The sequence below is a fragment of the Denticeps clupeoides genome, chromosome 2 (assembly GCF_900700375.1).
Source record: "Denticeps clupeoides chromosome 2, fDenClu1.1, whole genome shotgun sequence".
NCBI classification, from domain to species: Eukaryota; Metazoa; Chordata; class Actinopteri; order Clupeiformes; family Denticipitidae; genus Denticeps; species Denticeps clupeoides.
In genome coordinates, this window is record NC_041708.1 from 38994384 (window position 1) to 39020476 (window position 26093).

The following is a 26093-nucleotide window of genomic DNA, read 5'->3' on the forward strand; positions in this document are numbered from 1 at the left end:
GTTATAAAGTCTAACCATTTTTAATAAAACCAACAACAGGTTCAAAAGCATTGAATGATGTGACAAAATTAACGGTTGGTTTTGAGTCTTCTGGTTTATAGTTAGGTGTGTTAGAGGTGCAGGCCACTAGGATATTACAGCATAATGGGTTTTGTAACTATAACTCATTATTTCAGTTAACAAACTAAAAACAAGTACATGATAACAAAGTTCTTCATATATATTACCGCTGTTGTGACAATACACTGTAAAACTTTTTTTCAGTATATTGCCTTCTTTACAGTTTCATGATAAGATGATATGGTTCAATTAAATTGCTATAGTCAACTTATAATCAGTACATTAATCAATCTCGCCTCCATCTTGGTTTTAAAAGCTCATTTGAAACTCTGTTTCTATAAATTGTGTGATAACGACAGACGCTGACTACCAACAGAAATCAAGCCGCGTTTCCCGTTACTCTATAACAACGGACGCTGACTAGCGACAGAAACACCGTCGCATTTCCTATTACTCTATAACAACGGACACTGATTAGCGACAGAAATCAAACCGCGTTTCCCGTTACTCTATAACGACAGACACTGACTACCAACAGAAATCAAGCCGCATTTCCTGTTACTCTATAACAACGGACACTGACTAGCAACAGAAATACCGTCGTGTTTCCCGTTACTCTATAACGACAGACGCTGACTACCAACAGAAACACCACCGCGTTTCCCGTTACTCTATAACGACAGACACTGACTACCAACAGAAATCAAGCCGCATTTCCTGTTACTCTATAACAACGGACACTGACTACCAACAGAAACACCACCGCGTTTCCTGTTACTCTATAACAACGGACACTGACTAGCGACAGAAATACCGCCGCATTTCCTGTTACTCTATAACGACAGACGCTGACTACCAACAGAAACACCACCGCGTTTCCTGTTACTCTATAACAACGGACACTGACTAGCAACAGAAATACCGCAGCGTTTCGCGTTACTCTATAATAACAGACACTGACTAGCGACAGAAATACCGCCGCGTTTCCCGTTACTCTATAACAACGGACACTGACTAGCAACAGAAATACCGCAGCGTTTCACGTTACTCTATAACGACAGACACTGACTACCAACAGAAATCAAGCCGCATTTCCTGTTACTCTATAACAACGGACGCTGACTAGCAACAGAAATACCGCCACGTTTCCCGTTACTCTATAACAACGGACGCTGACTAGCAACAGAAATACCGCCGCATTTCCCGTTACTCTATCACGACGGACGCTGACTAGCGACAGAAATACCGCTGCGTTTCACGTTACTCTATAACGACGGACGCTGACTAGCAACAGAAATACCGCCGCGTTTCCCGTTACTCTATAACAACGGAAGCTGACTAGCAACAGAAATAGCACCGCGTTTCCCGTTACTCTATAACGACGGACGCTGACTAGCGACAGAAATACCGCAGCGTTTCCCATTACTCTATCACAACAGACGCTGACTAGCGACAGAAATACCGCCGCGTTTCCTGTTACTCTAAAACAACGGACACTGACTAGCGATAGAAATACCGCAGCGTTTCACGTTACTCTATAACGACGGACGCTGACTAGCGACAGAAATACCGCAGCGTTTCCTGTTACTCTATAACGACAGACACTGACTACCAACAGAAATCAAGCCGCATTTCCTGTTACTCTATAACAACGGACACTGACTAGCAACAGAAATACCGCCGCATTTCCTGTTACTCTATAACAACGGACACTGACTAGCGACAGAAATACCGCAGCGTTTCCCGTTACTCTATAACGACGGACACTGACTACCAACAGAAATCAAGCCGCATTTCCTGTTACTCTATAACAACGGACACTGACTAGCGACAGAAATACCGCCGCGTTTCCCGTTACTCTATAACGACGGACGCTGACTAGCAACAGAAAAACCGCCGCGTTTCCCGTTACTCTATAACAACGGACACTGACTAGCAACAGAAATAGCGCCGCGTTTCCCGTTACTCTATAACAACGGACGCTGACTAGCAACAGAAATAGCGCCGCGTTTCCCGTTACTCTATAACAACGGACGCTGACTAGCGACAGAAATACCGCAGCGTTTCCCGTTACTCTATAACGACGGACGCTGACTAGCGACAGAAATACCGCCGCGTTTCACGTTACTCTATAACGACGGACGCTGACTAGCAACAGAAAAACCGCCGCGTTTCCCGTTACTCTATAACAACGGACACTGACTAGCAACAGAAATAGCGCCGCGTTTCCCGTTACTCTATAACAACGGACGCTGACTAGCGACAGAAATACCGCAGCGTTTCCCGTTACTCTATAACGACGGACGCTGACTAGCAACAGAAATACCGCCGCGTTTCCCGTTACTCTATAACAACGGAAGCTGACTAGCAACAGAAATAGCACCGCGTTTCCCGTTACTCTATAACAACGGACACTGACTAGCGACAGAAATACCGCAGCGTTTCACGTTACTCTATAACGACGGACGCTGACTAGCGACAGAAATACCGCAGCATTTCCTGTTACTCTATAACGACAGACACTGACTACCAACAGATATCAAGCCGCATTTCCTGTTACTCTATAACAACGGACACTGACTAGCAACAGAAATACCGCCGCATTTCCTGTTACTCTATAACAACGGACACTGACTAGCGACAGAAATACCGCAGCGTTTCCCGTTACTCTATAACGACGGACGCTGACTAGCGACAGAAATACCGCAGCGTTTCCCGTTACTCTATCACGATGGACGCTGACTAGCAACAGAAATACCGCCGCGTTTCCTGTTACTCTATAACAACGGACACTGACTACCAACAGAAATCAAGCCGCATTTCCTGTTACTCTATAACAACGGACACTGACTAGCGACAGAAATACCGCCACGTTACCCGTTGCTCTATAACAACGAACGCTGACTAGCAACAGAAATACTGCCGCGTTTCCCGTTACTCTATAACGACGGACGCTGACTAGCAACAGAAATACTGCCGCGTTTCCCGTTACTCTATAACGACGGACGCTGACTAGCAACAGAAATACCGCCGCGTTACCCGTTGCTCTATAACAACGAACGCTGACTAGCAACAGAAATACTGCCGCGTTTCCCGTTACTCTATAACGACGGACGCTGACTAGCAACAGAAATACCGCCACGTTTCCCGTTACTCTATAACAACGGACGCTGACTAGCAACAGAAATACCGCCGCGTTTCCCGTTACTCTATAACGACGGACGCTGACTAGCGACAGAAATACCGCCGCGTTTCCCATTGCTCTATAACAACGGATGCTGACTACCGACAGAAATACCTCCACGTTTCCTGTTACTCTATAACAACAGACGCTAACTAGCGACGGAAATACCGCCGCGTTACCTGTTACTCTATAACGACGGACGCTGACTATCGACAGAAATACCGCCACGTTTCCCATTACTCTGTAACGACGAACACTGACTAGCGACAGAAATTCCGCCGCGTTACCTTTTGCTCTATAACGACGGACGCTGACTAGCGACAGAAATACCGCCGCGTTTCCTGTTACTCTGTAACGAAGGACGCTGACTAGCGACAGAAATACCGCTGCGTTTCCCGTTACTCTATCACGACGGACGCTGACTAGCGACAGAAATACCGCCGCGTTTCCTGTTACTCTGTAACGAAGGACGCTGACTAGCGACAGAAATACCGCCGTGTTTCCTATTACTCTATAACGACGGAAGCTGACTAGCGACAGAAATACCGCCACGTTTCCCATTGGTCTATAACGATGGACGCTGACTAGCGACAGAAATACCGCCGCGTTTCCCGTTTCTCTATATGACAGATGCTGACTAGCGACAGAAATATAGCCGCGTTTCCTGTTACTCTATAACGACGGACGCTGACTAGCGACAGAAATACCGCCGCATTTCCTGTTACTCTATAACGACAGACACTGACTAGCGACAGAAATACCGCCGTGTTTCCCGTTACTCTATAACGACGGACGCTGACTAGCGACAGAAATACCGCCGCAATTCCTGTTACTCTATAACGACAGACACTGACTAGCGACAGAAATACCGCCGCGTTTCCCGTTACTCTATAACGACGGACGCTGACTAGCGACAGAAATACCGCCGCGTTTCCCATTGCTCTATAACAACGGATGCTGACTACCGACAGAAATACCTCCACGTTTCCTGTTACTCTATAACAACAGACGCTAACTAGCGACAGAAATACCGCCGCGTTACCTGTTACTCTATAACGACAGACGCTGACTAGCGACAGAAATACCGCCGCATTTCCCTTTACTCTATAACGACGGACGCTGACTAGCGACAGAAATACTGCCGCATTTCCTGTGACTTTCTAACGACGGACGCTGACTAGCGACAGAAATACCGCCACGTTTCCATTACTCTATAACGACGAACACTGACTAGCGACAGAAATTCCGCCGCGTTACCTGTTACTCTGTAACGAAGGACGCTGACTAGCGACAGAAATACCGCCGCGTTTCCCGTTACTCTATAACGACGGACGCTGACTAGCGACAGAAATACCGCCGCGTTTCCTGTTACTCTGTAACGAAGGACGCTGACTAGCGACAGAAATACCGCTGCGTTTTCCGTTACTCTATCACGACGGACGCTGACTAGCGAAGGAAATACCGCCGCGTTTCCTGATACTCTGTAACGAAGGACGCTGACTAGCGACAGAAATACCGCCGCGTTTCCTGTTACTCTGTAACGAAGGACGCTGACTAGCGACAGAAATACCGCCGCGTTTCCTGTTACTCTGTAACGACGGACGCTGACTAGCGACAGAAATACCGCCGCGTTTCCCGTTTCTCTATATGACAGATGCTGACTAGCGACAGAAATATAGCCGCGTTTCCTGTTACTCTATAACGACGGACGTTGACTAGCGACAGAAATACCGCCGCATTTCCTGTTACTCTATAACGACAGACACTGACTAGCGACAGAAATACCGCCGTGTTTCCCGTTACTCTATAACGACAGACGCTGACTAGCGACAGAAATACCGTAGCGTTTCCTGTTACTCTATAACGACAGACGCTGACTAGCGACAGAAATACGGCCGCGTTTCCTGTTACTCTATAACGACGGACGCTGACTAGCGACAGAAATACCGCCGCATTTCCTGTTACTCTATAACGACGGACACTGACTAGCGACAGAAAATACCGCCGCGTTACCTGTTACTCTATCACGACGGACACTGACTAGCGACAGAAATACCGCCGTGTTTCCTGTTACTCTATAACGACGGACGCTTACTAGCAACTGAAATACCGTCGCGTTTCCTGTTACTCTATAACGACGGACGCTGACTAGCGACAGAAATACCGCCGCGTTTCCTGTTACTCTATAACGACGGACGCTGACTAGCGACAGAAATACCGCCGCGTTTCCTGTTACTCTATAACGCTGGACGCTGACCAGCGACAGAAATACCGCCGCGTTACCTGTTGCTCTATAATGTTAGTTGCTGACTAGCGACAGAAATACCGCCGCGTTACCTGTGGCTCTATAACGACGGACGCTGACTAGCGACAGAAATACTGCCGTGTTTCCCGTTACTCTATAACAACGGAAGCTGACTAGCAACAGAAATAGCACCGCGTTTCCCGTTACTCTATAACGACGGACACTGACTAGCGACAGAAATACCGCAGCGTTTCCCGTTACTCTATCATGACAGACGCTGACTAGCGACAGAAATACCGCCGCGTTTCCTGTTACTCTATTACAACGGACACTGACTAGCGACAGAAATACCGCAGCGTTTCGCGTTACTCTATAACGACGGACGCTGACTAGGGACAGAAATACCGCAGCATTTCCTGTTACTCTATAATGTTAGTTGCTGACTAGCGACAGAAATACCGCCGCGTTACCTGTGGCTCTATAACGATGGACGCTGACTAGCGACAGAAATACCGCCGTGTTTCCCGTTACTCTATAACGACAGACACTGACTACCAACAGAAATCAAGCCGCATTTCCTGTTACTCTATAACAACGGACACTGACTAGCAACAGAAATACCGCAGCGTTTCCCGTTACTCTATAACGACGGACGCTGACTAGCGACAGAAATACCGCAGCGTTTCCCGTTACTCTATCACGATGGACGCTGACTAGCAACAGAAATACCGCCGCGTTTCCTGTTACTCTATAACAACGGACACTGACTACCAACAGAAATCAAGCCGCATTTCCTGTTACTCTATAACAACGGACACTGACTAGCGACAGAAATACTGCAGCGTTTCCCGTTACTCTATAACGACGGACGCTGACTAGCGACAGAAATACCGCTGCGTTTCATGTTACTCTATAACGACGGACGCTGACTAGCAACAGAAAAACCGCCGCGTTTCCCGTTACTCTATAACAACGGACGCTGACTAGCAACAGAAATAGCGCCGCGTTTCCCGTTACTCTATAACAACGGACGCTGACTAGCGACAGAAATACCGCAGCGTTTCCCGTTACTCTATAACGACGGACGCTGACTAGCAACAGAAATACCGCCGCGTTTCCCGTTACTCTATAACAACGGAAGCTGACTAGCAACAGAAATAGCACCGCGTTTCCCGTTACTCTATAACGACGGACGCTGACTAGCGACAGAAATACCGCAGCGTTTCCCGTTACTCTATCATGACAGACGCTGACTAGCGACAGAAATACCGCCGCGTTTCCTGTTACTCTATAACAACGGACACTGACTAGCGACAGAAATACCGCAGCGTTTCGCGTTACTCTATAATGACGGACGCTGACTAGCGACAGAAATACCGCCGCGTTTCCCATTGCTCTATAACAACGGATGCTGACTACCGACAGAAATACCTCCACGTTTCCTGTTACTCTATAACAACAGACGCTAACTAGCGACAGAAATACCGCCGCGTTACCTGTTACTCTATAACGACGGACGCTGACTAGCGACAGAAATACCGCTGCGTTTCACGTTACTCTATAACGACGGACGCTGACTATCGACAGAAATACCGCCACGTTTCCCATTACTCTATAACGACGAACACTGACTAGCGACAGAAATTCCGCCGCGTTACCTTTTGCTCTATAACGACGGACGCTGACTAGCGACAGGAATACCGCCGCGTTTCCTGTTACTCTGTAACGAAGGACGCTGACTAGCGACAGAAATACCGCCGTGTTTCCTATTACTCTATAACGACGGAAGCTGAATAGCGACAGAAATACCGCCACGTTTCCCATTGCTCTATAACGACGGACGCTGACTAGCGACAGAAATACCGCCGCGTTTCCCGTTTCTCTATATGACAGATGCTGACTAGCGACAGAAATATAGCCGCGTTTCCTGTTACTCTATAACGACGGACGCTGACTAGCGACAGAAATACCGCCGCATTTCCTGTTACTCTATAACGACAGACACTTGACTAGCGACAGAAATACCGCCGTGTTTCCCGTTACTCTATAACGACGGACGCTGACTAGCGACAGAAATACCGCCACATTTCCTGTTACTCTATAACGACAGACACTGACTAGCGACAGAAATACCGCCGCGTTTCCCGTTACTCTATAACGACGGACGCTGACTAGCGACAGAAATACCGCCGCGTTTCCCATTGCTCTATAACAACGGATGCTGACTACCGACAGAAATACCTCCACGTTTCCTGTTACTCTATAACAACAGACGCTAACTAGCGACAGAAATACCGCCGCGTTACCTGTTACTCTATAACGACGGACGCTGACTAGCGACAGAAATACCGCCGCATTTCCTGTTACTCTATAACGACAGACACTGACTAGCGACAGAAATACCGCCGTGTTTCCCGTTACTCTATAACGACAGACGCTGACTAGCGACAGAAATACCGTAGCGTTTCCTGTTACTCTATAACGACAGACGCTGACTAGCGACAGAAATACGGCCGCGTTTCCTGTTACTCTATAACGACGGACGCTGACTAGCGACAGAAATACCGCCGCATTTCCTGTTACTCTATAACGACGGACACTGACTAGCGACAGAAATACCGCCGCGTTACCTGTTACTCTATCACGACGGACACTGACTAGCGACAGAAATACCGCCGTGTTTCCTGTTACTCTATAACGACGGACGCTTACTAGCAACTGAAATACCGTCGCGTTTCCTGTTACTCTATAACGACGGACGCTGACTAGCGACAGAAATACCGCCGCGTTTCCTGTTACTCTATAACGACGGACGCTGACTAGCGACAGAAATACCGCCGCGTTTCCTGTTACTCTATAACGCTGGACGCTGACCAGCGACAGAAATACCGCCGCGTTACCTGTTGCTCTATAATGTTAGTTGCTGACTAGCGACAGAAATACCGCCGCGTTACCTGTGGCTCTATAACGACGGACGCTGACTAGCGACAGAAATACTGCCGTGTTTCCCGTTACTCTATAACAACGGAAGCTGACTAGCAACAGAAATAGCACCGCGTTTCCCGTTACTCTATAACGACGGACACTGACTAGCGACAGAAATACCGCAGCGTTTCCCGTTACTCTATCATGACAGACGCTGACTAGCGACAGAAATACCGCCGCGTTTCCTGTTACTCTATTACAACGGACACTGACTAGCGACAGAAATACCGCAGCGTTTCGCGTTACTCTATAACGACGGACGCTGACTAGGGACAGAAATACCGCAGCATTTCCTGTTACTCTATAATGTTAGTTGCTGACTAGCGACAGAAATACCGCCGCGTTACCTGTGGCTCTATAACGATGGACGCTGACTAGCGACAGAAATACCGCCGTGTTTCCCGTTACTCTATAACGACAGACACTGACTACCAACAGAAATCAAGCCGCATTTCCTATTACTCTATAACAACGGACACTGACTAGCAACAGAAATACCGCAGCGTTTCCCGTTACTCTATAACGACGGACGCTGACTAGCGACAGAAATACCGCAGCGTTTCCCGTTACTCTATCACGATGGACGCTGACTAGCAACAGAAATACCGCCGCGTTTCCTGTTACTCTATAACAACGGACACTGACTACCAAAAGAAATCAAGCCGCATTTCCTGTTACTCTATAACAACGGACACTGACTAGCGACAGAAATACTGCAGCGTTTCCCGTTACTCTATAACGACGGACGCTGACTAGCGACAGAAATACCGCTGCGTTTCAGGTTACTCTATAACGACGGACGCTGACTAGCAACAGAAAAACCGCCGCGTTTCCCGTTACTCTATAACAACGGACGCTGACTAGCAACAGAAATAGCGCCGCGTTTCCCGTTACTCTATAACAACGGACGCTGACTAGCGACAGAAATACCGCAGCGTTTCCCGTTACTCTATAACGACGGACGCTGACTAGCAACAGAAATACCGCCGCGTTTCCCGTTACTCTATAACAACGGAAGCTGACTAGCAACAGAAATAGCACCGCGTTTCCCGTTACTCTATAACGACGGACACTGACTAGCGACAGAAATACCGCAGCGTTTCCCGTTACTCTATCATGACAGACGCTGACTAGCGACAGAAATACCGCCGCGTTTCCTGTTACTCTATAACAACGGACACTGACTAGCGACAGAAATACCGCAGCGTTTCGCGTTACTCTATAATGACGGACGCTGACTAGCGACAGAAATACCGCCGCGTTTCCCATTGCTCTATAACAACGGATGCTGACTACCGACAGAAATACCTCCACGTTTCCTGTTACTCTATAACAACAGACGCTAACTAGCGACAGAAATACCGCCGCGTTACCTGTTACTCTATAACGACGGACGCTGACTAGCGACAGAAATACCGCTGCGTTTCACGTTACTCTATAACGACGGACGCTGACTATCGACAGAAATACCGCCACGTTTCCCATTACTCTATAACGACGAACACTGACTAGCGACAGAAATTCCGCCGCGTTACCTTTTGCTCTATAACGACGGACGCTGACTAGCGACAGGAATACCGCCGCGTTTCCTGTTACTCTGTAACGAAGGACGCTGACTAGCGACAGAAATACCGCCGTGTTTCCTATTACTCTATAACGACGGAAGCTGAATAGCGACAGAAATACCGCCACGTTTGCCATTGCTCTATAACGACGGACGCTGACTAGCGACAGAAATACCGCCGCGTTTCCCGTTTCTCTATATGACAGATGCTGACTAGCGACAGAAATATAGCCGCGTTTCCTGTTACTCTATAACGACGGACGCTGACTAGCGACAGAAATACCGCCGCATTTCCTGTTACTCTATAACGACAGACACTTGACTAGCGACAGAAATACCGCCGTGTTTCCCGTTACTCTATAACGACGGACGCTGACTAGCGACAGAAATACCGCCACATTTCCTGTTACTCTATAACGACAGACACTGACTAGCGACAGAAATACCGCCGCGTTTCCCGTTACTCTATAACGACGGACGCTGACTAGCGACAGAAATACCGCCGCGTTTCCCATTGCTCTATAACAACGGATGCTGACTACCGACAGAAATACCTCCACGTTTCCTGTTACTCTATAACAACAGACGCTAACTAGCGACAGAAATACCGCCGCGTTACCTGTTACTCTATAACGACGGACGCTGACTAGCGACAGAAATACCGCCGCATTTCCTGTTACTCTATAACGACGGACGCTGACTAGCGACAGAAATACTGCCGCATTTCCTGTGACTTTATAACGACGGACGCTGACTATCGACAGAAATACCGCCACGTTTCCCATTACTCTATAACGACGAACACTGACTAGCGACAGAAATTCCGACGCGTTACCTGTTACTCTGTAACGAAGGACGCTGACTAGCGACAGAAATACCGCTGCGTTTCCCGTTACTCTATCACGACGGACGCTGACTAGCGACAGAAATACCGCCGCGTTTCCTGTTACTCTGTAACGAAGGACGCTGACTAGCGACAGAAATACCGCCGCGTTTCCTGTTACTCTGTAGCGAAGGACGCTGACTAGCGACAGAAATACCGCCGTGTTTCCTATTACTCTATAACGACGGACGCTGACTAGCGACAGAAATACCGCCACGTTTCCCGTTTCTCTATATGACAGATGCTGAATAGCGACAGAAATATAGCCGCGTTTCCTGTTACTCTATAACGACGGACGCTGACTAGCGACAGAAATACCGCCGCATTTCCTGTTACTCTATAACGACAGACACTGACTAGCGACAGAAATACCGCCGCGTTTCCCGTTACTCTATAACGACAGACGCTGACTAGCGACAGAAATACCATAGCGTTTCCTGTTACTCTATAACGACAGACGCTGACTAGCGACAGAAATACGGCCGCGTTTCCTGTTACTCTATAACGACGGACGCTGACTAGCGACAGAAATACCGCCGCATTTCCTGTTACTCTATAACGACGGACACTGACTAGCGACAGAAATACCGCCGCATTACCTGTTACTCTATAACGACGGACACTGACTAGCGACAGAAATACCGCCGTGTTTCCTGTTACTCTATAACGACGGACGCTTACTAGCAACTGAAATACCGTCGCGTTTCCTGTTACTCTATAACGACGGACGCTGACTAGCGACAGAAATACTGCCGCGTTTCCTGTTACTCTATAACGACGGACACTGACTAGCGACAGAAATACCGCCGTGTTTCCTGTTACTCTATAACGACGGACGCTTACTAGCAACTGAAATACCGTCGCGTTTCCTGTTACTCTATAACGACGGACGCTGACTAGCGACAGAAATACTGCCGTGTTTCCCGTTACTCTATAACGACAGACGCTGACTAGCGACAGAAATACCGCTGCGTTTTCACGTTACTCTATAATGACGGACGCTGACTAGCGACAGAAATACCGCCGTGTTTCCCGTTACTCTATAACGACAGACGCTGACTAGCGACAGAAATACCGCTGCGTTTCACGTTACTCTATAACGACGGACGCTGACTAGCGACAGAAATACCGCCGCGTTTCCCGTTACTCTATATAGCTCGACGCTGACCAGCGACAGAAATACCGCCGCGTTACCTGTTGCTCTATAATGTTAGTTGCTGACTAGCGACAGAAATACCGCCGCGTTACCTGTGGCTCTATAACGATGGACGCTGACTAGCGACAGAAATACCGCCGCGTTACCTGTGGCTCTATAACGACGGACACTGACTAGCGACAGAAATACCGCCGTGTTTCCCGTTACTCTATAACGACAGACGCTGACTAGCGACAGAAATACCGCTGCGTTTCACGTTACTCTATAACGACGGACGCTGACTAGCGACAGAAATACCGCCGTGTTTCCCGTTACTCTTAACGACAGACGCTGACTAGCGACAGAAATACCGCTGCGTTTCACGTTACTCTATAACGACGGACGCTGACTAGCGACAGAAATACCGCCGTGTTTCCCGTTACTCTTTAACGACAGACGCTGACCAGCGACAGAAATACCGCCGCGTTACCTGTTGCTCTATAATGTTAGTTGCTGACTAGCGACAGAAATACTGCCGCGTTACCTGTGGCTCTATAACGACGGACGCTGACTAGCGTCAGAAATACCGCCGCGTTTCCCATTACTCTATAACAACGGACGCTGACTAGCGACAGAAATACTGCCGCGTTTCCTGTTACTCTATAACGCTGGACGATGACCAGCGACAGAAATACCGCCGCGTTACCTGTGGCTCTGTAACGACGGACGCTGACTAGCGTCAGAAATACCGCCGCGTTACCTGTGGCTCTATAACGACGGACGCTGACTAGCGACAGAAATACCGCCGCGTTACCTGTTGCTCTATAATGTTAGTTGCTGACTAGCGACAGAAATACCGCCTCGTTACCTGTGGCTCTGTAACGACGGACGCTGACTATCGACAGAAATACCGCCGCGTTACCTGTGGCTCTATAACGACGGACGCTGACTAGCGACAGAAATACCGCCGCGTTACCTGTTGCTCTATAATGTTAGTTGCTGACTAGCGACAGAAATACCGCCGCGTTACCTGTGGCTCTGTAACGACGGACGCTGACTATCGACAGAAATACCGCCGCGTTACCTGTTGCTCTATAACGACGGACGCTGACTAGCGACAGAAATACCGCCGCGTTACCTGTTGCTCTATAATGTTAGTTGCTGACTAGCGACAGAAATACCGCCGCGTTACCTGTGGCTCTATAACGACGGACGCTGACTAGCGACAGAAATACTGCCGTGTTTCCCGTTACTCTATAACGACAGACGCTGACTAGCGACAGAAATACCGCTGCGTTTCACGTTACTCTATAATGACGGACGCTGACTAGCGACAGAAATACCGCCGTGTTTCCCGTTACTCTATAACGACAGACGCTGACTAGCGACAGAAATACCGCTGCGTTTCACGTTACTCTATAACGACGGACGCTGACTAGCGACAGAAATACCGCCGCGTTTCCCGTTACTCTATATAGCTCGACGCTGACCAGCGACAGAAATACCGCCGCGTTACCTGTTGCTCTATAATGTTAGTTGCTGACTAGCGACAGAAATACCGCCGCGTTACCTGTGGCTCTATAACGATGGACGCTGACTAGCGACAGAAATACCGCCGCGTTACCTGTGGCTCTATAACGACGGACACTGACTAGCGACAGAAATACCGCCGTGTTTCCCGTTACTCTATAACGACAGACGCTGACTAGCGACAGAAATACCGCTGCGTTTCACGTTACTCTATAACGACGGACGCTGACTAGCGACAGAAATACCGCCGTGTTTCCCGTTACTCTTTAACGACAGACGCTGACTAGCGACAGAAATACCGCTGCGTTTCACGTTACTCTATAACGACGGACGCTGACTAGCGACAGAAATACCGCCGCGTTTGCCGTTACTCTATAACGACGGACGCTGACCAGCGACAGAATTACCGCCGCGTTACCTGTTGCTCTATAATGTTAGTTGCTGACTAGCGACAGAAATACTGCCGCGTTACCTGTGGCTCTATAACGACGGACGCTGACTAGCGTCAGAAATACCGCCGCGTTTCCCATTACTCTATAACAACGGACGCTGACTAGCGACAGAAATACCGCCGCGTTTCCTGTTACTCTATAACGCTGGACGATGACCAGCGACAGAAATACCGCCGCGTTACCTGTGGCTCTGTAACGACGGACGCTGACTAGCGTCAGAAATACCGCCGCGTTACCTGTGGCTCTATAACGACGGACGCTGACTAGCGACAGAAATACCGCCGCGTTACCTGTTGCTCTATAATGTTAGTTGCTGACTAGCGACAGAAATACCGCCTCGTTACCTGTGGCTCTGTAACGACGGACGCTGACTATCGACAGAAATACCGCCGCGTTACCTGTGGCTCTATAACGACGGACGCTGACTAGCGACAGAAATACCGCCGCGTTACCTGTTGCTCTATAATGTTAGTTGCTGACTAGCGACAGAAATACCGCCGCGTTACCTGTGGCTCTATAACGACGGACGCTGACTAGCGACAGAAATACCGCCGCGTTACCTGTGGCTCTGTAACGACGGACGCTGACTAGCGTCAGAAATACCGCCGCGTTACCTGTGGCTCTATAACGACGGACGCTGACTAGCGACAGAAATACCGCCGCGTTACCTGTTGCTCTATAATGTTAGTTGCTGACTAGCGACAGAAATACCGCCTCGTTACCTGTGGCTCTGTACGACGGACGCTGACTATCGACAGAAATACCGCCGCGTTACCTGTGGCTCTATAACGACGGACGCTGACTAGCGACACAGAAATACCGCCGCGTTACCTGTTGCTCTATAAGTTAGTTGCTGACTAGCGACAGAAATACCGCCGCGTTACCTGTGGCTCTGTAACGACGGACGCTGACTAGCGACAGAATACCGCGCGTTACCTGTGGCTCTGTAACGACGGACGCTGACTATCGACAGAAATCCGCCGCGTTACCTGTGCTCTATAATGTTAGTTGCTGACTAGCGACAGAAATACCGCCGCGTTACCTGTGGCTCTGTAACGACGGACGCTGACTATTGATAGAAATACCGCCGCGTTACCTGTTGCTCTATAACGACGGACGCTGACTAGCGACAGAAATACCGCCGCGTTACCTGTTGCTCTATAACGACGGACGCTGACTAGCGACAGAAATACCGCCGCGTTACCTGTTGCTCTATAACGACGGACGCTGACTAGCGACAGAAATACCGCCGCGTTACCTGTGGCTCTGTAACGACGGACGCTGACTATCGACAGAAATACCGCCGCGTTACCTGTGGCTCTGTAACGACGGACGCTGACTATCGACAGAAATACCGCCGCGTTACCTGTTGCTCTATAATGTTAGTTGCTGACTAGCAATATAAATACTGTCACTTTTCTTGTTGTTTTTGAATGTCGGCTGCTGACTAGAAATAGAAATACAGTCTTATTTTTTTGTTGCTCTATAACGACGGACGCTGACTAGCAATAGAAATAACGCTACGTGCCCTGTTGCTCTATAATGAGAGACACTGACTAGCAACAGAAATACTGTAGATATTTCCATTACTCTCTAATGATGCATGCTGACTACTGCAGCACGTACTTTGTCAGTATTTCTCCATCAGTACTGGTGGACAGTTCACTTCACCATTCTCTGTGGTTCTTTAGTATTTTCTGGATGGTTATTCAACTTTGCTCTTATAGTCTAGACATGCTTCAGTCCTGTATACCACCTTTGCTTTTTAATTTTTTCTAAAAATAGTAACTTTCTCCCTGAAAACCACAGAGCACACCAGATGTCAGGCTCAGTTCCTCTTTCTCTCTGCATTCTCACAGTCATCTCATGACTTATAGTTTCATGTGCAAAACCAACACTTAACCACAGCCATGGCCCGACCTAGATATTATCAGATAAGTGAGGCATCATGGTGCTGCTCAGGTGTCACACCTAACTCCGTGCTCCAGCTGTCATTTTCACATTCGTGTTGGTGTGGGAGATTATTTATTCATTTCTATTAATTTTTTATTGTCCTCTATCTAAAAAGAGCAATGCTTCTTCTCACATGTGATCACTAGATGGCGATATTGATCTAATAATCTGCCCCTGCTACAACTCGACAGGATCCTGTCCAAAACGACCTGGAGCTCTGTGGGATCTGTAGGAGATGCCAGTCACTCACGAGTAACAGAGTTGTTGGTACTGCAGCCTGTGGGCCATTTGGAGTTTTATATACCGAACTATAACCCCCAACACGGAACCACTGAGTCAAATGCCACCAGCCCACCCGTGGCCAACCCACACTTTCACCAAAGACCATCCTGCAGGGCAGGAAACTCTGCAGACTGTGGTTTGGGCTTTGTGTGAGAGAACATGCTTGCATATGTGTGTGTGCCTGCCTCTTCTTTTTATGGCCTTTAACAAATCTGTATGATGTGTGTGTCTGTGTGTGTGTATTTGTGTGTTTATGCCTCACATTTTCGTTTAACTTGAACCAGTTGTGTTTGTGCTTTTCATACTTTTTTTGGATGTGTATACAATGGAGGAATTGTGTGTATAGCGGGTGAATGTCTGAAATAAGTGAAAACTGGTGAAATGAAACACCTGCAGCTTGTCATGTTCAGCAATGTACTGAGAAACACACACCTGCTCCCACTTACACACACACACACACACACACCCTGAAGCAAATCTATCATTGCTCTCATGGCACCAACAAAACGCACAAAGGTTCTGATTTTTCTCTCTGTTCAATTTGTCTTCTCCTGTAAAGCCAGAAGAAGAAACTTCTGACGACAGTGAGTGAAATAGAACCCAGAGCACAGGGCTGAAGTACGAGTTGAGTAACAGCAGAGGAGCCCACATCCTCCATACAACATAACAGAGCGTATTCTGAGAACGTGGCAGCCAGCAGAGAGCTGGAGAACTTCTCCTCTGTGTTAGCTTTTAAACAAAAAAAAGAGACGCCTGCAGGTTCTGGTCATCCCTAAGACTGCATGAGTAGGTATGCTCAACATGGACATGGATAATGTAGCTGTCCGTGTTCCGTTTAAAAGCCTGAAAGGTATATTAAGGTTTTCGAGAAATTTCAGCAAAGACCTTGTGTATTTCAGCAGGACGATGGAGGACATGTCCAGATCTTTCACCCACAGAGAACATTTGGTTCATCATGGAATGAAATAGGCCAAAGACGACCACTCTTATAATAAAACTGCAATAAAAAAATGTGTTATTTCTATTTCCCAACTTTCAGGTTGTATATTGTGTACATTGTATGACTAACACTTACACACGCACATGCGTACATGTTGCACAAAACAATACAAAAATATAGATATACTATAATTTTTTCCTCGTCTAGCACTTAACAATCTCCGAGCATGCTCTTTGCTGACAAGTTCGGCCTTATTAGTTTTATAAACTCAAAATTCTATAGAAACCGAACGAGAATTGCTGGTGCCGTCCTCCTGTAAGTCGCTTAGTAAAGTAAAGTAGCGAATCGTGTAAAATGATCTACTGTATATATACTCCATTCAGCAGCAACAGCAGATGAATTTACGATGACTGAATTTAAGATTTACGTTTTCATAGGAATCATATTTGTGGCTTTTGTCCGAAGATTTGTTGAGCGTGTTATCATCTCAGCTAAAGCCCCGGTCCCCGGTGGGCCGCCTGCGATCTGCTCGGGTTCTATCTGATCACAGGATATTGATTAAATTAACACGTGCAGCTGTTTGGTAATGAGATGTAATTGTAATTATAGAGATGGGGGCGTCCGGAATGTTGATTTGTTTTCTTATAGTCTCACACACACACACACACACCACACACACACACACACACCCGCACCACATTGCTGTACTTTATAGGTGTTTACTTGTACAGGCCTGATATAGACGTCACATGGTGCAGGTGTAGAATGAGGGTGGGGTTCTCCTGCATTAGCGGAGGTTCTGCCATATCAGGCCCAGAACTTCAGGGGAACCTCTGATGCGACCCGACTGCTTTCCTCACATCTTTCCTCATAATGCGTCTGAAAAGTGAGAACATCTTGAATTTTGGATGGTGCCATTTGGCCCGGGTGGAACCTGAGGGGCCCCTGGCATTGACCCGGGGTCCCCGTGCGGTAAATAGGAGCGCTGCCCTGTCTGCCCTGGCCGGGCTCTCTGAGAGATGCCAGCATTGTGCTGGGAGGTCCTTCCCACACTCCCTTCACCTCTGGGTGGGAGGGGCCCGCCGGGGGCTGTCAATCCTGCAGGCGGGATCAGACACAATAGGACCCCCTTTTTCTGTTTTGTTTTGTAGGGACGCCCCGAAAGAGTGTGGGACCCAGAGGGGTCCGTAAACCGGGGGTCTTCACTATCAGCCGGCTGCAGCTCGGTGGCGATAACGACCCTCCCCCACGCTGTCTGGGGTCTCTCTCCTTCCAACACCAAACCGTGAAAGTTCTAACAACTCAAATCACTCTGTTTACTTTTACAGCGTTTATCAGCCGCGCTTGTCCAGGTCGTCCAAACAGCAGGACGTCCACCGTTTAACCGAGACGCATTAACAACCAAGAACCTTCCAGTGAGACACAGACAGGACAATCAGGAGAATAAAGGTGCTGCTTTACGGAGCAGCGAGGTTTCCTGGGTCGTGACCCCTGGAGGACGCATTGCTGGACGTCGTCGTCCAGTTGTTGTGTCTCGCAGACGGCGCTCTGAATGGCCTGTTTATGTCCTAGAGCTTCAGCTATTTTCAAAAAGTGAAGGAGCCGATTGTCCTGCCTGGCATTCGGAGAGGACAGCATGTTCTACACCGTCATCAGAATAAACCAGTCTGCTGCTGGAGTAATGCTGTGGAAGAAGATGTTCTAAAGCACCTGCAACTCTAATGCAGAACCTGGCATCTTGAACCCAAAGCTCTGAAGGTGATTGGTTCCTGTGTTCAGGCTGATCTCGGCCTTTATCTTCAGTGGGAACTCGAGATTTCTGGCCACTGACTCTCGCTGAGTCCACGGGAGCAGAAATCTTCTTCCCCCTCTGCAGCATGACAAATAGAACTGGAGTGTGGTGACAGCAGGAAGAGCGAGAACCTCAGCTGAAGGCACGTGGAAGAACGAGACACACACTGCAGGTCGTGACATCTCACTCGCCATCTGACAGGTGTGTGGAAACCACTTCCTGTTTTGGAGGTGATCAGTGATGGTGAGAACAGGATAAAACGGTCATCCTCCTTCACCACACCACACACACACACACCCACACACTCTGCGTGAGGAGTTACCAGCGCATGAGTACATGCCCTACAGCGGCTGCTCTGCACAGAAACATCCCATTATTCATACAAGCGGTAAAAAGCCCCGTGGAGCGTCTGCAGGTCGGAGTAAGCGCTGTTAGAGAGGGCGGGGCTAACATAGGGAACAGGGATTAGAGAGGGCGGGGCTAACATAGGGAACAGGGATTACAGAGGGTGGGGCTAACATAGGCAACAGTGTTGGGAAGTGGACTGGGTTTTGGGGTATGAAGTTATGAAGTTATCTTGTTTGTCGTGCCGCACAATATCAGCTGATCTCTCTGGTGTTTTATGATCACCGCGCTGGGGTCCGTGTAGATTACGGAGGTTCTGTTATAAAGTTCTGCTGATGTGGTGACAGTGACTCTCCTGCAGAACTCGGATAATCACAGAGTCAAACAGTTCAACAGTTTAATAACCCCCCTCGGTCTCACTCTCCCCCCCTCTCTCGCCCCTCTCTCTCTTTCTCTCTCTCTCTCTCATCCCCCCTCAGTCTCACTCTCTCCCTCCTTTCCTCTGTCTCCATCTGTTTCACTCTCCATTTCTCTCTCTCTCTCTCTCCCCCTCATTCTGTCTCTCTTTCTCTCCCTCTCTCCCGTCTCTCTCTGGCTCCCTCACTCTCTCTCAATTTCTCTCCCTCCCTCCCCCACTCTTCCTCTCTTTCTCTCCCTCTCCTCCCTCCCTCCCCTCTCTGTCTTTCCCCCCTCTCTCTCCCACTCTCTCCCTCTCTTCCCCCCTCTCCCACACTCTCTCTCTTTTTCCTTCTCTCTCCCCTCTCTCTCTCTTCCCCTCCCTCCCTCTCTCTCTCTCCGGGTCCCTCCTGGTGCTGCTGGGTTTTGCGGCTCCTCCTCCTGCTGCTGGCGGGTGTAGTTGAGTCGGGACTCGGGGATGCTGCGGTGCGGAGCTGCGTGATGATGGCGGGTCTGTGCGGGGTCTCTGCGCCGCTGCTGCCGCTCCTGCTGCTGCTCCGCGCCGCGACTCCGACTCTCGGGCTGCGGAGTTACCCGGATAATGAAGGTAGGAGGCAGGAGGGATTTTCTCCTTTATTTTCCGGGTTTAATGCAGTTCATCGTACAGAGGAGAAGTTGTTCTTAATTATCGGCAGTAGGTTTCGAGACCTCATTAATGGATGAGCAAATTAGAATAAATTTGCAGATTTATGACGATGATGAGTAGAATTTTTAATGAGTTTAAACGCTTCTGTCTTTTGAACGTTTTCTTGAGTTCAGCCCCGTTTGTGGCCACGGGGTCCCTGGCTGTCTCCACACTGCGCGTAATTACGCACGACACCAGCCCGTGGTCAGCCTCGCCGGGGTCCCTGTCACCACATCACCAAGAGGTGTCAGTAAATGTTTAATTAGACCCCCATTCAGACCCCCAGAGTGAGAGTCACCAGGAGACCTTGTTCATGTAGACATGATTCATTCCAAATGGACTGATTCTTCATGTGAGCAGTTCAAGGGTTCCGCTGCTTCCATGTTTGTATAAAAATGTCTAAAAGCACTTGACCGATTGAATCGGGTTCCTGTGAGACGATTCCTGCATTCCGGAAGAAGAAGAACCGCAGCAGAATTCTCTTGATGGATAATCGTCTGGTTTGGTAGTTTGGACGAGAATTCTGGTTTAAAATTACAATGTGGTGGTCGCAGTTCTTATGGCCATCAGTAGGTGGCGCATTTTTACTGGAACTTTATGGTGGGTGAAGTGTGTGCTTGTACTTGTACACGTATTTACTTGTGTTTAATTGGATTAGATTTTTAAGCATCCTCCAGTCCCAATCCGACAGACTTTCCGGTGGTTCTCCATCTTTTGGTCCTTCACTTCCTCACATCTTCAGCACCTCCATCACTTCTCCTGGCCTTGGATTCCTGTAGATTTCACTTTCGTTGGTAGATCTTCTCCAGAACTGGGAACGTTGTATTTTATACCAAGTGATCTGGTTCTCCATAATCAGAAACGTGCGTTCCTGTGTTCTGGTGCCATGGGTTCTCCGTTCTACCTCTTATTAGCTCATCCTCCCGCTGTGTCCGCTGAAGAGGGGCTTTTGTTCCGCGTTCCACCGTGCTCCGGCAGGAACATTACCATGAGAAAGGGAGTTCTTTATCCCGGCCGCAGCGGGCCCCGGTTCTCTTTGTGTTCCGAGGCCACGACAGGCTCGGTGCGGAGTGAACTTGGACTCCGTATTTGTTTTCGGGGCGGGTGATGGAGGCGCTGGACTTGGTGTTAATCCACGGCTCTGGGCCTCAAGAGGTCTTTTGTTCTTGTGGAGCAGCATTTAAACACGCGTTCCGGGGAATGAAGAGAACCTCAGAAATATTTCATCCTGATCTCTTCGGGGAACGTGCAGACAGGCACTCGGAAGGTTGGACGGCGGTCCGCGGGGTCCAGCTGTGTTTGCCGTGGCCTGATGAGAAACCGACTGTATTGACTCAGCTGCTCGTGTGGAAACCTCCAGCAGAGGAACCCGTCCAGAGTAGCATGGGTTCTACTGAGGAGGTGGCGGCTGATAGAACCCAGTCAGTGGAACTGCAGTTGATGCTGTGCTGTCAGGGTCATTTTTTTGCTGCAACCTTTTTCTTTTAAAGCTGCCTGGATGTTATTATGACCTGTCCTCCTGGGTCAAAGGTCAACAGCCATATTAGCCCCAACAGAGTGCAGTTGAGAAGATGTTGTTAATGATTGGTGAGTGTGTGTGTGAAGTTTGTGGACATGTTTGTCCAGCAGCAGCCATCTTTGCTTCCCTCACACATGTAAAGTGAGTGAAAGTGAAGTGAATGGATCACATGTGATACACAGCAGCACATCACACGGTGCACACACAGAAATGTGTCCTCTGCATGTAACCCATCACCCTGAGTGAGCAGTGGGCAGCCATGACAGGTGCCCGGGGAGCAGTGTGTGGGGACGGAGCTTTGCTCAGTGGCACCTCAGTGGCACCTTGGCAGATCGGGATTCGAACCGGCAACCTTCTGATTACGGGGCCGCTTCCTTTACCGCTAGGACACCACTGCACCACTGCCATGGGAACATCAGTTTAAAGAGCAGTGACGGTGTGTGTGTGTGTGTGTGTTTGGATGATGACATCACTCGGCTCAGCTGATCTGCCGGGGTTCCCGTTTGATCCAAGATGAGTGTTTTACCCGAGAGGTGACCACACACACACACACACACACACTCACTGACGTCCACAAGGGAGAAGTGTGTGTTGATAATGAGGCGTCCCTCGGGAACCCAGCCAGACGATCATTTCCTGTTCACGTGACACCAGTTTAACACGCGTCATTCCTCGCCGCGCGTCTGTCCTTCATCCCTGTCTGCTGAGGAATTTTCTCTTCTTATTCATCTCCTCTGTTTTCATGGAAATGCTCATGTTCCGTTCAGTTCTCTACTGTTCCCACGACCCTTTAACCCGAGAACAGAACCTGGTTACTGTAGCACGTGGTCCTGGAAACGTCCAGTCACCACGTTCCGGCCCATGGTGGACCGGCACTGACATTTACAGGGTTGGTCATCTGGCCGGTTCTCCTGACTCCAATAAACCATTCACCACCTCGCCTGAGATGGTCCTGACCTGACGCAGATCTTCTCCATCTAGAACTTCACCTTCCCTCTGTGTTTGTGTTAAATTTGAATTTAACTGCTCTGTCCCCCGTCGTGACAAAACCACAAATTCAGCCGAGGCATGAAAACCACAGAAAATATGAAAGATGGAAGAGAAGCGGTGGTTGAAGTGGCTTCCATTCGGCACGGTGTGGAAATTGGGGCAGGGAATGAGTTTTATTTATTATTTCATGCATTTATGCAAATTGGTTTGACTCCAGCCTCTGGGGACAAGATGACGGAATAAAACTGCATTGCTGATCAGTGGTGAGGGATCTGTGAGGGATTGTTGACAGACAGTTGTCCCGGCGTAACCCTCGTCTTCCTCTGTTCTCCTCCCGGCAGTGCCGGGCCCTGGTCTCCTTGACTGACAGCAGCGACTGACGTTTGTCTCGCGTCTCGGCCGAATCTCCTCCTCTGTACTTAAGGCTAAGCGGCGGTCCCTCCCTCCCTCACCAATATTTTTACAGTTTCTCTCCATGGAGAGCTGGGCGCATGTATTTTAAACAATGCCACTGGCTACTATGGCAACCGGCCCTTTCACCCGAGGGAGACGTGAGCAGCAGGGGAAATGCTGCGGATTCCAGGCCTGGATTTACCAGAAAGATGCGGCATCTGAGCGCTGATGCACCAACCTCGCTTCTCAACCAAATCTAAACGCCCAGACAACACTCAACTAACCCATTCAATATTATTACAGCGTCACGTCTGAAAGATCCGCCGTAGACTTCTCATCTAAAACCATCGTGGGGTCTGAATCTGAATCTGGTTAGAATGAAGTGGGTTTGTTTTTTATGGAATGTGGAGAATCCCAGTTGGTCTGAGCCGGAAACGCATCAAGGAATACATTTAAGGCATTTACCAGACGTCCTTATCCAGAGCGATTTACAATCAGTAGTTACAGGGACAGTCCCCCCTGGAGACACTCAGGGTTAAGTGTCTTGCTCAGGGACACGATGGTAGTAAGTGGGGTTTGAACCTGGGTCTTTGGGTTCATAGACGAGTGTGTTACCCGCTAGGCTAGTAGCCTATACTCCGGAACGTGTACGGAACGGGTCATCAGGTTACAACTCTGGATTGGATTACAGCAGGCAGAGGAACGTTACAACAGCGCCGTACTGCAGCGTGTCGGAGGTGTGTTTCCGTACAGTGGGAGTACGTACAAGCAACGTTACCGCAAAGTTAGTGACTTCAGTGAAAGTGAAGACTCTCACTTGTGATACACAGCAGCACAGCACACTGTGCACACAGTGAAATTTGTCCTCTGCATTTAACCATCACCCTGAGTGAACAGTGGGCAGCCATGACAGGCGCCCGGGGAGCAGTGTGTGGGGACGGTGATCAGTGGCACCTTGGCGGCTCGGCAACCTTCTAAATACGGGGCTGCTTCCTTAACCGCTAGGACACCACTGTCCCGCTTTTTGACATTCAGTAAAGGTCCCACCGAGACTGGTGGTCTCCTGATTTGAGTTGAATGGGAGCCGGAGAGCAGGACGTGGATTTTGAAAGTGAGTGAGGGGCTGTAACTGGTTGGGACGTTTGAGCTGCACATCACTCCCCCTTCCATGTTCTCGTAACGTGGCCTTTTAGAACCCAGCCGGTGAATGTCGATGTGTTGTATATGCGCGTGTTGTCTGTGGAACTGAAATGCGGTGGAAATGAGTTGTGCCGCGGTGTAATTATAGGATGGGTGAACTGGTAATCAGAACGCTTCACCTTCTCCCAACATGGCGCCAATGAAATGATGAATTTATTATAAATTGTGTCTGGAGGCCGCGTGGAACCTCTATTGTGTGATTGTCGTACATTTTATATGAAACGTGACCTCCCACCTCCTGTCTGTCGGAGGAAATGAGTTTCTTCACAGCAGCCGTGAGATAACCGGGGCGGAGTATTTTAATTCCGGGATAAGGACCGGCAGAGTGCTGCTGCGTGCCGGAATGGAAGCGTTCCTGATGAATCGTGGTTCTGGCGGCGATTCGATGAAGAAGATCTAACGCCACTTTGTTCGTCTCTCTCTCGCTCTCAGTCACGCTGCTGGACTCCATGTCTGCGCTGGGCGATCTCGGATGGGAGGCCTATCCTGCTGAGGGGGTGAGTAGTAGGCAGAGGGTTCGTATATCATATTTTATGTTTGCACCACCGTATCGTGAGGCTGCTGCAGCGGAGCCCTCCTGATCATCCTCCTCCTCCTCCTCACGATTCTGCTCCTTTTCAGCCAGATAAAGGCTTTTTGAGATGATCAGTCTGGCCTCAGTCCACCATGCAAATGACTCAGATGCTCAGCAGCCGCGAGCGAGGGCGGAACTGGCGGCCAAATTGCCGCTCAGGTTACCTCTGGGTCACTGGAGGTCAAGTGCTCGCTCCAGCTGGAGTCCATCACCAAAACTCACATTTACTAACACTTATTCTTCTGCAGATGTTTAAAGCATCCAGAATGAGGACGTATGCTTACAGGCTCCTCCCCATCTTCTGGATGTTAGGTAGTTCCTCATCACCAACGTGAGCATTAACGCGCTTCTTCTCCGTTTACTGGTCAGTGGGAGGAGATCAGTGTGATGGACGAGAAGAACGCGCCCATGCGGACTTACCAGGTGTGCAACGTGATGGAGGCCAACCAGAACAACTGGCTGCGCACGGGTCTGATCCTGCGCCACAACGCCCCGCGCCTCTACATGGAGATCAAGTTCACGCTGCGCGACTGCAACAGTCTCCCCGGGGTCCCCGGGACCTGCAAGGAGACCTTCAACATCTACTACCACGAGTCCAGCTCGGACGCGCCGCCGCCCCTGCGCTACGTGCGCGAGAGCCAATACGTTAAAATCGACACCATTGCGGCCGACGAGAGCTTCACGCAGACGGACGTCGGCGACCGGGTGATGAAGCTCAACACGGAGGTCCGGGACATCGGTGGTCTCACCAAGCGAGGGATCTACCTGGCCTTCCAGGACCTGGGCGCCTGCATCGCGCTGGTGTCGGTGCGCGTCTTCTACAAGCGCTGTCCGCTGGCGGTGCTGAACCTGGCGCGCTTCGCCGACACGGTGACCGGGGGCGACTCGGCGCTGGTGGAGGTGCGGGGGACCTGTCTGGAGGACGCCGAGGAGCTGGAGCCGCCCAGGATGTTCTGCAGCGCCGACGGCGGCTGGCTGGTGCCCAT

At 49.4% G+C, this 26093-nt stretch overlaps 1 protein-coding gene across 1 annotated transcript; it reads left to right on the plus strand.

The window, feature by feature from the left end:
• Positions 1–20082: 20082 nt before the first annotated feature.
• On the plus strand, positions 20083–26085 carry LOC114784623 (ephrin type-A receptor 3-like; the record flags this gene model as incomplete). Its single annotated transcript, XM_028970142.1, has 3 exons — positions 20083–20353; positions 24966–25030; positions 25477–26085. Coding segments are annotated over exons 1-3 (780 nt in total), but the record flags the coding sequence as incomplete, so codon positions are not given.
• Between the last annotated feature and the right edge of the window lie 8 nt (positions 26086–26093).